At 54.8% G+C, this 15,918-nt stretch overlaps 1 protein-coding gene across 11 annotated transcripts in view; it reads right to left on the bottom strand.

Moving 5' to 3' along the window:
• Positions 1 to 15,918, bottom strand: part of DAB2IP (DAB2 interacting protein) — a 212,022-nt gene that overhangs the window by 76,627 nt on the left and 119,477 nt on the right. For 8 of the 11 annotated variants that reach the window (XM_070799191.1, XM_070799188.1, XM_070799194.1 and 5 more), the window contains one exon: positions 13,004 to 13,149. The exons of 2 other annotated variants lie outside the window; for them this stretch is intronic. In XM_070799191.1, coding sequence (XP_070655292.1) covers positions 13,004 to 13,149 — 146 coding nt within the window. Of the gene's footprint in view, positions 1 to 13,003; positions 13,150 to 13,612; positions 15,283 to 15,918 lie in introns of those variants that run through there. One more of the 11 variants, XM_070799196.1, reaches the window with a different exon arrangement.

The raw sequence follows: 15,918 nt of genomic DNA, 5'->3' as shown, positions 1-15,918 counted from the left end.
CCTCAGTTTCCTTATCTGTAAAAGGAATAATGCCTGCCCTGACATCTGCCTAGCGGGTATGAGCCCCATGCAGTAAATGATAAAGTGCTACCTAAATGCTGGCCAGCTAAGCTTAACAAAAGGGAAGGTTTCCAAGACTTGGCATTGCTCGCCAAGGGGATGGCATCTCCCCATTACTGGTGATGAGCAAGCAGACCCTGGATAGCCTATGAATATGGGAAGCAAAGCATCCTGTTTCCCCTCCTGTGTACCCAGATGCACAATGGCAGAGGAAAGGCTCCCAGCAGTCAAGCACTGAAACAATTTACTTGCTTTGGTTCATTGGATGCTCCTCTACCTGTTTAGACTACTGAATTCCCTCATCACAAATGCCCATTTACATCTGCGAGGATGTAGGGTTCCACAGAACCCAGTTTGAGAAATGTTCCTGTGGGTGCTCTGAATAATGGATAGGGGACGTAGGGAAGAAAACAAGGCCTTTCAAATACAACCTTCAAGTACAATGTACTCTCAAGTACAACCCTGATTGGACAGACTATAGGACCTTCCCCAGCATCAGTGACAAGTCAGGGGGAGACCCAGCCCTCAACCTCCCTTTCCAGCATGACAGGGAGACAAACCCATATGACCAGAGGGAACACTCACTTCAGTGAGACAACGTAAAAAGAGGACTTAGACATGTCCAGGAGGAGTCACTCCCAGGCTTTTTCTGGACTTAACAAGCCCAGAAACTTGGAGGGACTCAGGAAGGAGCAAGCCTCAAGCAGAAATGCCTCCTTCCCTGCTCTTGCCTGAAAACTCACCATCCCTACCCTCACGCGCTGGGTCAGCAAGGGCCTCCTCCAGGCTACCTGGAAGCAGGGCTCAGGCTCCACGACAGTTGACCATTTCCGAGTAGAAGAGTCTATGGGACCACAGGAAGTGGGTGAAACAGAACCTCAAATCGCCTGTGTGTCCAGGCCCCAGGTGTGGATCCTAGAAGAAGGCAGCAGGCAGGACCGGTCCCGCCCACGATGCTGCCGCGTGGATACACCCCTCCACCCCAGTGCCCTCTCCTCTCCCTGGGGGGGCTCCATGCCAGGATCGGCTGATGAGTCCGGGAACCACTGGCTCCCTGGAAGAGCTCAGACAAACCCATCCATGGCAAACCCATCCATAATGGCACAGACTTTGCTCCCAGCAAGGACAGAGCTTTATTAATTATTCAGGGACGGTGCAATTATGCAAATCAGTGGGCAGCCTCTGCCCGACTGCTGTCTTCTGCAGGAGTCCAGGGGGGAGGGGGTGCCCAGAGCCCAAGCAGCTGGGTACAAGAAGGGAGTCACCCAGCCCAGGAAAGGGGGAATAAACCCCTCACCCTTCTGGGCCCACAGAGGGCTCTGAACAGAGCTAGACCCAACCACACACTCAGAAGAGCTAGTAGCTGACTCTGAAGACCTGGGGGTGCCTTTTTCCAAAAAAATAATATATCCCCAAAGCTGCTGCCAGGCCAGCAAGGCCAGCATTCAAGGCTTGCTCCCACAGGTCCTCAAGGCATGGAATACTTCCAAAGTCTCCTCTTAAAAACCACGCTTCTAAGGAGAGGTAACACCTCAAATTAGTGTTTACCCAAGAAGGTTCTGCAGAATACTACTGCTCCCGGGGTGGGGGTGGGGGACAGGAAACCTCGGATTAAAAAAGATGAAACCAGTTTCTTTCCTGCAGGACTTCTCAGGGCCTAGAGTGAGGATGCCCACGGCGCCTTTGGAGGGGAACCTCTAGTCTCACCCCCAGGAACCAGGAGCTGAGTCTGATGAACTCTGGATGGATTGCTCACAGAATTCCCCGCCAGGTTCAACATCCCTTGACTCTGAAATTTGTGGAATAGGTTTTCACTAGGGGAGAAGGCAATGGCACCCCACTCCAGTACTGTTGCCTGGAAAATCCCATGGATGGAGGAGCCTGGTAGGCTGCAGTCCATGGGGTCACTAAGAGTCGGACACGACTGAGCAACTTCACTTTCACTTTCATGCATTGGAGAAGGAAACGGTAACCCACTCCAGTGTTCTTGCCTGGAGAATCCCATGGACGGAGAAGCCTGGTAGGCTGCAGTCCATGGGGTCGCACAGCGTCGGATACGACTGAAGCGATGCAGCAGCAGCAGCCTCATAAACAACCATCATCAATAAACGTGAACTTCACGTGCACAGAGGAGCTAGACATGACCACCGAGCGCGCGCTGGTGGGGCTTTCGGCAGAGCCCCCGCCCATGGCCCAGCTGTCACCACCCCGGCTCTGTCCCCGCCCTGAGTTCAGGCAGTTGTGCAGGTGCCCAGTGCCATCTCAGGTCCACAGATGGCTGGGTGGGCTGGGAACCTGGCTGCATGACTATAGCAGCCCCCTCAGCCCATCCAGCCAGAGGTCTCGGTGCCAGACGCACCCGTCTTCCCACATGAGCAGATCAAAGCCTGGACTGGGAGGCCCTGCCCACCAGCATCACAGCTTTCTCTCATCCTCCTGGGCAGTGAGGAGAGTGATCATGCTGATCTGGGGAAGTGTGGGGGTTGGGGTAGGGGGGTGGTGCGCTATGCAAGGCCAGTGAGCCCACCCAAGACCTCTGTCACCCCCCCACCTCACCCAAGATCATCAATCAACAGACCCAAATGCAGCTGTGCTCACTCTGCCAAGAGCAAAAGAGGTGTGGGGGCCCAGACTGCTGGGGGTGCCCATGAAGAAAGACACTTATAATCACTGAGCAACTGCAAATGGGGGTATGGTCCCTGAGCCAGCCCTAGCCTCACACCATGGGGACCCCACCCACAGAGACCAGTAGGAAGGCCCGCCTGCACTGCCACACTCCTCCACTCTTCCAGAACTTCAGCACCCATAGTAGCCTCCTGCAGAGCCTGGGGTGGCCCAGGACACTCTCCCATGTATGTGTGTGCGTGTTCAGTCGCTTCAGTCGTGTCCGACTCTTTGCAACCCCATGGACTGTAGCCTGCCAGGCTCCTCTGTTCATGAGCTTCTCTAGGCAAGAATACTAGAATGGGTTGCCATTTCCTCCTCCAGGGGATCTTCCCGACTCAGGGATAGAACCCATGTCTCCTGTGTCTCCTGCACTGCAGGTGGATTCTTTATTGCTGAGCCACCAAGAAAGCCCATGGGAGCCAGTAAAACTCCGGAAACATCTAAGTACAGACCCCATCTCTGCCACCCACCTGCAGTCTGATCGGGGCAAGTGCCTTTACCTGCTGGAGCTTCAGTTTCCTCGTCTGTAAAATAGGAAGGGGCAGGCCTGTGCAGTAGTGAAGAGCACAGACTTGGGAGCCAGGCTTCTTAGGTTAGGATCTTAGCTCTGCCATTCCGGCTGGACAGGCCATGCTTCCTGGTTGTAAACCAGGGATAACAATAATCAGTAGCAGCACGTGGGCTGTCATGAGGTTGGAGTGAGTCCCTCTCTGTGAAGTGCTGAGAGCAGGCCTAGCCCACGGGATCTGTCCATCATGTCAGCTACTACACTGGAGAGGATCCTGGCTTTGAGTCCAGAGACCTAGATCCTAAATCCATCATGAGGTAAGCCCTAATAAGTTATTTTACCCCTCTGAGGCCAGTTTCAGCGCCTGTAACTTGGGGGTGGAGAATGAACGAGGGGAGTGAAGAGGATTAGAGATGACCTACAGACAACACACAGCGCCTGGCACGCGGCAGACGCTCCACGAGGGGCAGGCAGGTTAGTGACGTTAGCGACTGAGCAGGCCGTTTGGAAAACAGACACCGTGAGAACAGTGGTGGATGGAGGGGCCTTTGATAATAGAGCCTGACTGCCTGGGTTTGGATCCTACCCATGAGCTGTGTGACTTGGACAAGTGGCTCAGTCTCTCTGGGCCTCAATCTTCTTTTCTGAAAAATGAGGACAAGCAATATCGTTCAGAGTGCTGGTGTAAAGATGACATGAGAAATCACAGGAAAGGCACAGGGCATGGAGCCTGGCCCATCAAGCAGGTGGCCATGCAGGGCAGTGGGTGGTGGTGATACTGTAACACTCAGCAGAGAAGCTTGCCATGAAGAGTGCCGAGATGAAAGGCATCCTGGCCCCCCTAGCTCCACACCACCTCCAGGGACTTCACGACCCGAAGGCAGTGTAGCAAAGCCCAGGAAAAACAAGACGCTCCCCTGTGCTGGGCGCCCTCCCTCCAGGAATATCAGAGTCCCAGGCACTGAGATATTAGTCTTTGTTTTGCTTTGTTGAGATGGGGAAACTGAGGTTCAAAGAGAAGCAGTGGGTGGAGCTGGCCTTGGACCAGCCTACACCTGCTGACCTCCCCGGCAGCTGGCAGTACAGGGCATGGGGCTGTAAGGCAGTCGTGGGTTCACATTCCAGCTCCACACCCTCCAGGCTCAGATTCCTCTGCCTCACCCCCCAGCCTTCTCCCCAACCTCAGCAGGCATCTGGCCTCCCCAGCTGGGGATACAGCTTACGCTGCCCGCCTGGCCCCTTCAGGGCCTTTGCACAGACCGCCACTCTCATCCCTGAGCCTCTCCAGGCTGTCCTTAGAGAGCTCCACTCCCAGGTGGGGCCAAGGACACCTGGTCCAGCCCTAAATTAGCTAGTCCTATCCTACGGGCTCTGACCCAGTGGGCCTGGGCTTGAATCACCTTATTCACTTGATCCTGGTAATTCCAGAGAGGACCGAGTACACCTCTCTGAACCACTTATAACAGGGAAGTTGGCAAGAGCAGAGAGCCTCAGTGGCTCGGGTGGGCCAAGCACTGGACCTGGAGTTAGGAGACACATCCCAGCTCCAGCTCGGATTCCCTATACCTCTTTGAGCCTCACCTGTAGAAAGCAGACCATAGTCATAAATGCCCTAACTGCTCCAAGTGCCCTTTGGAGACCTGGAGCACAGGGTGAAAGTGCTTTTTACAGCAGGGAGCCCTGGGCAAGCACAGGAAGGACTCCTATCAAAGGGGGAAGGTAATTTCAAAAAACATCACAAACCTAATAAAAAAGGGCACAGCATGCTCATGGGAGGATTCTAGGTCTCAACCAGGAAGTGGATCGCCTGGCTTGGGGCCCCCCAGTATGTGACTTTGGGCCAGGAACATTCCCCTCTTGGAGTTTCAGTGAAAAGAGAAACACAAAACACTCTTACCATGAGGAATCAATAAGAATATAGCAAAGCCGAAGCAAGTTGCTTGGACAGAGCCCTGTCCTCGGCAAAAGGCACAAACTTTGGACAGAGGTTCTCACACCTTGGGGAAACACAATTAGGCCAAAGAGTCTAATTCAAAAGGTCCAGGGTGGGGGCCCAAGAATCTACATTTTATTGGGTATCTTCCTAGGGTGGGGTGGTCAGTCCGGCTCAGGGGCCAGGCCCTCAGTTTCCAAGACAAGAGTGGGATTTTATCAGAGCTGATGCTGGGATAGAGTTTCCTGATGAAATCTGGGGAAGGGAGAAAGGGGGAAAGAAAGGTAATAGGAGCAGAGGGGTGGGGCTGTTAACAACCTATTAATCTCCTCCCCCGCCGGAAACAGTAATTGCTGAGGCGCACACATCCTTCACGTGCTAACAGTCTGCAGCTGCAACACGAAGCTTTGATTACGAACGTCAACAAGACAGAGCATGAAATTAACTTCCCCTTAGTCAGTGGGCACAGGGAGACGCTGCACTCATTCACTGCCCTCGGTATGAAAACTCCCTACGACAATGTCGCATCAAATTAGAGCCTGTGCTGCCAGGCTGGCATCTATATCTCTGCCCGTAGCACTCTCTTACAACCAGGCTTTGCAAACAAGGGCCTGAGGCTGGAAGAAAGGTCAGGGCTGGAGGCAGGTGACGGTCCCAGGGTGAACTGGGAGGTGGCCAGAGCTAGACGGGACCCCCATGGGGGTTTGCCTACTGGACAAGAGAGGGGGGAATCATCATGACAAAGAGTAACTCACCCCTCCGAGTGCCTGATGTGGGGAAAAGTGCAAACCCAACCTTCATCTGGGTCAATTTCTGCCCTGCCAGCCCATCCGGAGAGATGAGTTGGGGAAACAGACTATTCCAAGGTAGACTGCGCTGAGTGAGTTAGCGGGGCAGGCCAGAAGCCAGGCTCCTGTGACCCTGCACTCGTTGGCTCCAGCCTGGCCTGAGGCTCTCCAGGTTCAAGTGGCAGCAGGAAGGAAGTGGGGTGACAAAGGGAGGTTCTTACTATGTATGCCCAGGGTGGGGGCATGTGGCGTGGCCTGCAGGCAGGACTGTGCCCTGGTATGTGTGAGACGCTGTGCATCCACCCACAGGCTCCTACCCGCAAAGGCCCACAAAGGATGGAGATTCCTTCTGACTCAGGGGTTAGTTGTTCTAACTAACTAACTAACTAACTAAGGGTCAGTTTCCATGTAGAGTGGCTGGTGACTGCCCCGTCCATAGCCCAGGCTGTGGATATGTTGCCTGGCTGCTTTGGGGGCTTCAGAGGGTGGGGATGGGTGTGGTACAGCCTCACCCCAATCTGGTCGGGCTCTCCTCCGCCATTTGCACACCCCACCTCCAGGCCGGGAATGCAGCCCAAGTCACTCCTTGTAGGCTGATAGATCAGCGGCCAGAAGACCCAGCATGTGAGGTTCTTCACGCAAGAAGCCCTTTTTCCACTCACCGTGGCCGATCTCCCAGGAGGCCTGGCTGGCAAGCAGCTAAGCAGGCCCGGCCGCCTGGGGAGAGGTCACCATGCCAGCCGTGGGAGCTGGATGTTTTCCTTCTTGCCTTTTTGGTCTTCCTGTGATCTCCAGTTCTCTTCTGTGGCCCTCTAAAATAGCCATTAATTAGAGCCTGGTAATTAACTTTCTGGTTCGAGTAATATTTTGCAAAGGAATTCCATTAAAGAGTCGATTTGCATATCCTCAGACCTGGGACCTGGAAATAGACAGGGTTTTTCTAGGAGAATGGGCAAGGCCCTGCAGTACCTCCCAGGCCTGGCATCCAGGGCTGGGCTCTGCTGGCACCTATGGGCACGAGGGGTCTCCTGACGACCTGGGGAGGTGCTGAGTCGTGGGAGATTTTCCCCAGGAAGGCAGGCAGTTTTGTTCACAAAACTGGCTGGCTCAGCGGCCACACGCCCAGACAGCAACTGCACACCTGCACACAGATACCCACATGTGAGAGCTCAAGACAGAACACACCACACACACTGTAAAACAGGAGGCATGTAGATGTACATGCCGGCAGACACATACACATGAGAAAACAGACACAGTAAGAACAGTAGCCAGAACTCCTTGAGCGCTTAGAATGAACCATATGTCCATAATCGACCTACAGAAACACTTCATGTGGTCCAACCCAACATCAAGTGCCAGGCACTGTTCCAAATGCTTTACATGCGATTCATCATTTCAGAGCTACAAACACGTACAAGGATGTTCACATATACACACCTTCATGAGGGCAGATGCATACTTGTAAGACATATAAAGACGTGCACTCGTGTGCATGTCAAAGGCATGTGTACATGCCTACAGCCACCTGTACAGGAAAAGGCTTCTCTAGCCTTTAAAACCCCAGCTTGGGGCTGATCACATCCTTACTAGCTAATTTCCGCCGTTCCTAAAAATATTGCCCAGCTCGGATCTCTGGAAGATACACACGAGGGAGCTGCAGATCTAAAAGGAGGGTGATAAAAACGAGAAAGCAGAAATAAATTGGTTCTTTTCCACGTCCGGGTCATGTTCTGTGGCTCCCCCTCCCTCTAGAGACGAAGCCTAGAATCACATGCTCCTTGGCAAGGCTCCAGTCAGCCCTGCCCCAAAGGTGCCCATGGGGCTCCGAGTACCACGCTGCAGGGGGGCTGGGACCTGGACGCAAGGCCAGGCTTCTGGGACGGTCCCACCACCATGCCTTTGCCCACGTGCCTCAGTTTCCCTGAATCTAACAACCCCTGCACTGCTTACCGGCGCTGCACAGCAACAGACCTCTCAAAGTGCTGTGTAAGTGCCAGGCTTCCTTACGATAATTATCGGATTAAGAATTAAATCTGGTTCCCTTATGGAGAGCAGAGCAGGGGAGGGGGAGCTGGGGAGCACTCCTTGCAGGTCATTAATGAATTCCCTGCCATACCACTTGGAAGGCAGAGGCCCATTTAACAAAGATCCACCTACATGGATGGTGGTGAAGGAACCAAGGAAGGCCAAACAGGGCAAGGAAGACTCTTGCAAAGGGCTTGTCAGAACATTCAGAAGGCAAAGGACAGGAACAGACAAGACTTTAAAGCAGCAGCACAGCACTACTGGCCATTAAACCCAGGAAAACAATGTTCAGTGACTAACCAGCAAGAAACGCAAATAACAAAGAAATGCCACTCTTCTGCCTACACAAACGACAAAGATCGTGTTACCGATGACACCCAATGTTTCAAAGGCGCGAAGAAACAGGTGGGCACCCTCAAAAATCTTTGGGGGAGTGTAAATTACTACAGGCTCTCGATGGGAAGCATACTTATCAAAAGCCTGAAACTGCTCTTATTTTTTGACCTAGTAATTCTAAGACTTTATCTCATGGAAACAATCACAGATGGAGACAAATGATGCATATTTAAGGATTAAATACCAGCACCATTTTTAATAAAGAAAAACTAGACATAACATAAACGCCTAGATTACTAAAAAGAAGTATGGTCCAAACATCAAAAATCGATTTTTAAAACACATATAGAACAGGTTTGCTTTCTCGGGTGCAGACAAGTCCCAGGGTCTTTCTACTAGGCTATTTTTTGTGTTCAAAGTAGCTGTGATCCTCCACACAGCCCTCTTCACCTTTCAAGGGAGAGTAGCATCTAGTTCCATCTCTTGAATAATAATAACGTGATTGCACGTTATTATTCCCACACTGCAGAGAAGACAACGGAGGCTTACCAAGACGGACTGACTTTTCCCTCCAAATATTAACTTCCACTTACTGAAAACCTACAACACGGCTGTCTAACCGCTTTCATGTGTTATAACTTATTTAATAAAATTTTAGAAACATTTAAGAAATGTGCAAAACCCAGTGTTAGTTGCCAAGGAAACAGCACTGAACAGGACATTTTCTATTAAGTGCACGATGAATATATTAATATTAATGTTTCCAACGACGTGATTATCATCAGACCCATTTTGCTGATGGGCAAACTGAGGCTCAGAACAGTTAAGGTGACTTGCCCCAGGAACTGCCTGGCTTTAAATCCAAAGATCACGTACTTCCCATTACTCCCAGACACTGAAATGCACGATCATCTTGAGATCACCCAAGAGAAGGCGGAGAAGGACCAGGCACTCGCTGTCTACAGCAGGGGAGGGAGAGAGTCAAGAACACCCAGGCCTGGGTGCCCAGCCCAGCTTGCATCTACTGTCAACAGAAAACAGATCCCCTCTTCCATTTTCTCCAGTTCCTCACCAAGCTCCTTCTCCCTGCTCCAAGAAATGCCTCACCCAAAGGGACAGAACTGATTTCTGCCTACTCAGGGCCAGTGGTGGGTCCCTGAAAGCCCTCATCCCTACCTCCAAATTATCTCCCTCCCTTAGTCTTACACTGCCCGGAATCCTACCTTAGTAACTTTCAGGTGTGGGAACTCCCAGCAACACACATACTCCCTGGAAGGGGTAGTCAGGCCCTTGCTCCCCACGTGATCAGCCTTGGGTACCGGCACCTGGGTTGCCCACCTGTGTGGAGGGCCAGCATCACCCAGAGAAAATACCGCGGAGGGAAAAAAATGAGGAAGGCACTGTATTGCCAGCTGACCCTCCCAGCTACTTAGGAACATTAATAAATAAATGAGTGAGTTTGAAATTATCTTCTGGGAGGGCAGAAACACCACATCCAAGATCGCTTTTACCAACATTAAAACTGTCTTGTAAATGAGGCAGGAAAATTTCCAGTCTGCAAAAAAAAAAAAAAAGCTTTTGCCAGCACACCTTTCACCTGGGACGCCTCGGAGCGGCATTCATTTCTATTATCCACGGGGAACGATTACCTGTCCTTGGTGCTTATCTCCAGAACCTCCAAAGAAGAAATGAATGTTGAGGGGCCCAGTGATCTTGGAGACCAGCTGGGAACCTCCCCAGGCTGTTTTCAGGGAAATAAGTATAAAGGCTCAAATCTATGGCCCTCGGACCTCCCAGAGCTCAGCTGTGCCCCCTCCCCAGCCCTGGCTGGCTTGACTCCAGGCTCATAATCAGACAACATCCCTTTCCCCGCCGCCTCCACACCTGGACCAGACTCCTGTTCCCAGGGAGCCGAAAGATCCCAGAACAGAACCAACTGGTTCCCAACCTCCAGATGAGAGGATCCCGGCACAAAAAATAACCTTCCCAACACAGCAGTTTGCGGAGCATGGCAGAAAGCGTGCGACAAAGCCGCTTCGGCAGCAGCCATAGAGCAGACAGATTCACCCAGTGTCAGAACCCAGGCGGCCGCCCCCCAGTGCCCGGTGTTCCTTCTCCATATGAGGAGGCCACAGGAACCAGCTCACATTGGTCACCTTAGAGGCCCCCACCCCGCTTCCCATGCCCATCCCTTCATGCAGGCTGCTCTCTCTGCACTTACCCCCTTCCCAGGGAGAGGCATGGCAGCTTGGCGGGGTCCCATGGAGCCAGGATTCAACCCCCTCCTCACTGCTGGGCCAAGTCGGAAGGCAGCTGATCTGTCCACCCAGCCTCAGCAGCACCACACCACGTCAGAGTGGGGGGGCAGGGAGGCGTCTCTGCACTCACCCAGGTTTGACCATGAGCTTGGGGGGTGGGGTGGGGTCGCCAGAGCTGGTTTTACTCACTCAACTCCAAACAGGACGCCTCCAGGGACTGCCCCAGAGTCATACCTGCCCGTCCATCCCAGCGGCAGCGATCAATCTATTTCTAAGCAAGGCAGCAAATCAGGAGATCCCAGTCTAAGCAGAGCCTATTTCAGCTCCAAGGCTGGGTAGAAGGATTTCAAATTCCATCTCTCTGCCTGTCCGTGGAAATCTGGGCTCCCTTCCTGTGCCAGAGAAGCCTCCAAGCCAGATTTTGTTTATAGAAAATTAATAAGACAATCCCACACCGCCACCAGTGACCTTCTGCTCCAGCTACCGTTCACCACTGGCGCTAGAAACAGACTCACAGTTTTACTCCCCACCACGGCCCCCACTCCGCACCCCTCCGGCCTGTGGCAAAGCTGACCTGAAGTCAAGCTGGGCAGGACCTGCTCCAGGTCATCTCGACCACGTCCCGACCTCCGCCCGGGGTTGCCAGCGGATTGCTCGGCAGCATCTCAGTGCGGGCTGCCCGCTGGAGGGAGGTAAACACAGCATGCACGCTGTCTGCTCCCGGAGGGCAGACACACTCAGAGGCTGGACCGCCTGCCATCTCTCCTGCTCCCCGGACCACCAACACAAGCACACAAAACTAGGTACGTACACAAGGTCTCGCATGCGGGTGCAGAGGGTCCTGACCACCACCCAGGAAAGTGCAGCGAAGGGCATGTTCCCGAGGGAGAAAGCCGGAGAAGGCAGGGGCCAGTCGGAGGGAGGAAGGCAGCAAACCGGGTGGCCTGCCGCCCAGACAATAACAAAGATGGGAATCGAGGTTTTCAAAGACGCAGTGGCTGCACCCAGCACCGAGCTCTGGCCTGGCTAAATCTTCCTGCCAGGACACGCCTGGTCCCCTGGGGCACTATGGCCATCAGAGAAAGGCTGAGGGTCCTGCCTCGGACTGGGGTTGGCAGCGTGGGGAAGGAAACCAGCCGCAGGCAGCAGTTAGGATGCATTAGAGAGAGCAGCTCCCGGTGGGTGAAAATTAAAGATCTAGTAATTCTCCTGGAGGGTGGAAGGGGTACTCTTTGGGAAGATGCTAGGGGTCAGTTAAACAGTCAGTCAACCTTGGGCAGGAGTTGGGCTATAACTTGTACTCCTCTGCCTGCTGGAACTAAGGAGGAGGGGAGAGACATTTTCATTCTACCTGTGCCTCCCCTACAGGGAGTGCCAACTTGCCAATCATACACAGGGGCACAGCCCTATGAAGGGAGGCAGATGCCAGGGGCCTGAGACACAAGGCTGAATGCTGAAAAGGCTCCTTGGTGCCTGCCCATTCCTTCACCTCCACTTAGCCGAGCAGGGACACGTTCTAACTGGCACTAGAATCCATCACCATGTCTGTGCCCAAGCAGGAAGGTGCCAGGGCTGGCATGCTCAAGGAGGGGAACCTGGGCCCTGAAAGGAGAGGCTGTGTCCGCCCAGTGCCCCTGCACGCGGACAGGATGGCTTGCCCTTGCGAGCTGAAGCCTGCTCTAGCCAGTGACTCCTGGCAGCCTGAACCATCTCCTCTCTCTCCCCTGCCCCACAAGCCACCTCCCCTTGGAATTTCCACACCTGCTCCAGTCTGGCCCGGGAAAAGGAAACGGGGAATTGGAGACACCCCTGGGAGTGGAGAGGTGAGAGAGGGAGCAGCTGCCCGGGGCTGGAAAGGATGAGGCCCTTCTTCCTTGGCCTCGGGCACTGCCCGCTCGCTCGCCCCAGCCCCCAGCGGAGCACGCGCCCTACTTAGAGCAGATGTGTCCCCTAAGCGACCCAGCCCCCTGCTCCTCCCCTCCAGATGTTCACCCTTTTCCTCACCGCTGGGTCTCCGTAAAACCCAGCCGAAATGCCTTTTGTATCGGACACTCAAGGGCTCCAGAGGCAGGGAGATGGATCCTGGGGTGGAGGTGCCACTTCAGCCCCCAGCGCCGGGCACTGCACCGCCCGGGAAACAATGCCCACCACGGCGAGGCGAGGCAGGACTTCTCGGGGAAGGCACTTCCCTCCCGGCCTCGACCCGAGGCTCGGGCACCTCGTCCTCACCCACCCGGGGGAAGAGAGATGGGACCTCCCGTCGCTCCTCCTCGGTCCGAGATGGCCCCACAAGTTGCCAGAGGGCGGCGTGGGGAGCCCTCGCGCTTTCGGCGCGCCCCCGTCCCGGCTCTCGCTTTGTCCCCGCGCCCTCCCGGGCGCATCCCGGGGCGGCGGCGCGCGGAGGCCGGGCCGGCGGCGGGCTCACCTCTCATTGTCCGCGGCGGAGGCGGCGGCGGCGGCGGCGGCGCTGCGGAACCCCGGCAGGATGTGGCGGAAGCTGTGGTTGCGGTCCAGCTTGGGCTGGCTCTTGGTGCGCTTGATGGAGCCCTTGAGGCGGCGGCTGAGGAAGCCCTGCGCGCGGGGCGACAAGAGGGGGAAGGGGAGGCGGGGTTAGCGCGGCGGCGGGTCCGGGACCCGCGCGGGACCCGCGCCCTGGCTCGGGCGGCCGCGCGGCCGAGGGCGGGCGCGGGCTCGGCCTCGGCCCCTGCAGCTCGCGGCCCGCGCCGCCCGCCTGCCGACCGAGCGCCGACGGCCCGGCCCGCGCAGCGCGGCCCAGCCCACCCCGCGCCACCCGCCCGTCCGCCAGCCAGCCAGCCACGTCGCCCCCGCCCCCTAAGCCGCTGTTGCCATGGCGACGCCGAGCCGAGCCGCACCGGCCGCGACCGAGGATGCCCGAGCCCCCCGGGGCGCGGGGGCGGGGGGAGCCCCCGGGGCCGAGGGGGCGGGGCTGCAGAGGGGCGGGGTCCTAGGGGGGCCCTCGGCGGCCGCAGCCCCCTCACCTCTTAAGAGTAACGAGGTCACACCCCCCACCCACCTGGAGGAGGCCACGCCCCCGTCCCGGTCCGGGATTGCCTCCACCGGTAGAGGTGAATCTTCTAAGTCTTGTTGGTACAGATGGGGGAAACTAAGGCTCTCCACGAGCAGGCGTCGGGTCCTCTGGGGAACAGCCGGCCAGCGCAGCTCCTGGTCACCTGGACCCCCAACCCGGGCGTCTTTCCTTTCGCAGGTGACTGTCACAGGTCCTCGGGGCCCCTTTGCCTGGAACCATTGTACCCCAGCAGGGGCAACCCCCCTAGGGACAGGGTGACCTAGTATCTAGCTCAGGGAGGAGCTGAAGGGTTTGCTGAGTATCCACACTGCGGGTTTCAAGATTTGGAGCCACCTCTCGGGGGAGGCTGGACCTTCTCTAGAGGGACTGCTGCTTAGCCCATTCGTGACTCAGGGCAGTGGGGGGTGGGGGTGGGTGGTTCAGCTCCTGGGAGGAGTATGGCAGATCTCAGCCGGGCTCCTCATGTAGCCATTCATCCATCTACCAGGCTGCGCTGGACTCTGAGACCTGAGCCTAAGCTGAGCCCAGCCCCAGAGCTCCAGGTCTAATAGAGACAGGGAGGAGACAGCAAGCAGTACAGCAGGTTGAACCAGCGTTCCCTTTAGAGGTGACGGGGTAGATTGGGGGCTGAAGTGGCCACAGCCTGGGGTGTTCTGGACTTGGCACCTTCAGGCAGGGAGGGAGGGGAAAACTGAAGGAAGAGGGATTCCCTGTGAGTCAGGTTGTCCAGTAGGGATTTTGGGGACTCACCTACCCCAGCCTCACTTCCAGGTGATATAAGAACAGAGGGAATGGGATATTAACTCATTTAGAAGTTAACGTTGTACACAATCTGAACACCACATTTCATCCATCACACAATAAAGGGTAGGCTTGGCAGCTCTCTCTGGTTTGGAGAGAGAGTTGGACATTTACTGTCGGCCACGCCCTTGCTGGGTCTGGCCATCTCCCTGACCCTAGCACCCTAGATGTGATGAGGACAAATGTTGATTACACACATCATCTCAGGTCACACACACAAAGAGAAATGACAGAGTAACATCCCTTTCTGCAAATGAAGAAACCTTGCTCAGAGAGGTGAAACGACTCACCCAAGGACACACAGCTTCCAGGCCTGCCTAATGTCCATGGGACCCCCCTCCTCTGCCCACTTTCTTCAAGCTTACCCTTTTCTGATCTTTCTGCCCCTACTTTCCCCTCCTTCTCAATCTCTCCCGTTCATAGAAGACCAGTTCCTGTAGCCACATGTCAAAATTCTGCGTATCCTTCAAGGCGCAGCTGAAATGCCATCTTATTTAGGCCTTCCCAGGTAGTGGTGTCCAAATGCCTCTCACCTCTACAGTCTGGTATTACCCATCAAGGTACTCTAATCACCTGCAGTCAACAACTAGAGGGTGAGGGACCCTCTTCCAGAGGGGTGACCCACAGACAGTACAAGGCATGATGCAGACGTATCACAAATGGTGGCAGGCCAGGGGAACAGCATGCTTTCTGGGAGACACAGCAACAAAGCAGGGACTTGCACCTCCAAATAAGCTCTTGCCTCTCCCAACCTTGGCCTCTTGCCAGGTGTCGGAGGAGGGGGAAGTACCTGGCTAACTTGGAGGTGTTCTCTCGCAGGTGTTGTCATCAGGCAAGTTCTGCCAATGGGCTTATTTATAGTTTTTCTTGGTTTTCATTCTCCACCCTGATGAAAATTTTACAGTTTTTACACTCTTGTGGTACAAAGAACCATGGAGCATGTTTCACACTTTATGTAGCTCATCATGTAGCAATGTAGACAGTTCTGTCCTATTCCTGAGTTTAAAAAAAAGTTTTCTTCCTTCTAGGAGGTTGAATGGGACACATATCACTTTGTCTTTCCACCCTCACCCATCAAGGTTACCCTTAATACTCATCTGGTAAGCACTACTTGTCATCTTTGAAGTCTATTCTGAATGTACCCCCCGGCACCCACCCAAACTGATCATAACCTTGCGGACTCAAACTCTAACATTCACTCATTTCACCACTGTCAAGAGCCTACTGCATGCTAGACACCATGACCAAGACCATGAACACTATGAGGTGAGCAGTATATAGAATAAGAAGAGGACAGGGAGCTCAGATTCACTGGGAGGGTGACTGTTTGGGGGAATGGAGAAGTCCCCCATTAAGCCCCACCTCACCACACATGTCCACCCTGGAGGACCTTGAATCCCCCTGAGGACCCAGCTCAGGGCTCTACATATGGCAGGTTGAACAAATGCTCATCATCCCAGAAGGCCCCAGCTGCAAGGGGACTCAGATCC

Source organism: Bos indicus, chromosome 11 (assembly GCF_029378745.1).
Source record: "Bos indicus isolate NIAB-ARS_2022 breed Sahiwal x Tharparkar chromosome 11, NIAB-ARS_B.indTharparkar_mat_pri_1.0, whole genome shotgun sequence".
Lineage (NCBI taxonomy): Eukaryota > Metazoa > Chordata > Mammalia > Artiodactyla > Bovidae > Bos > Bos indicus.
The sequence above is the reverse complement of the archived record's forward strand: the minus strand, read 5'-3'. Positions and strand labels throughout refer to the sequence as shown.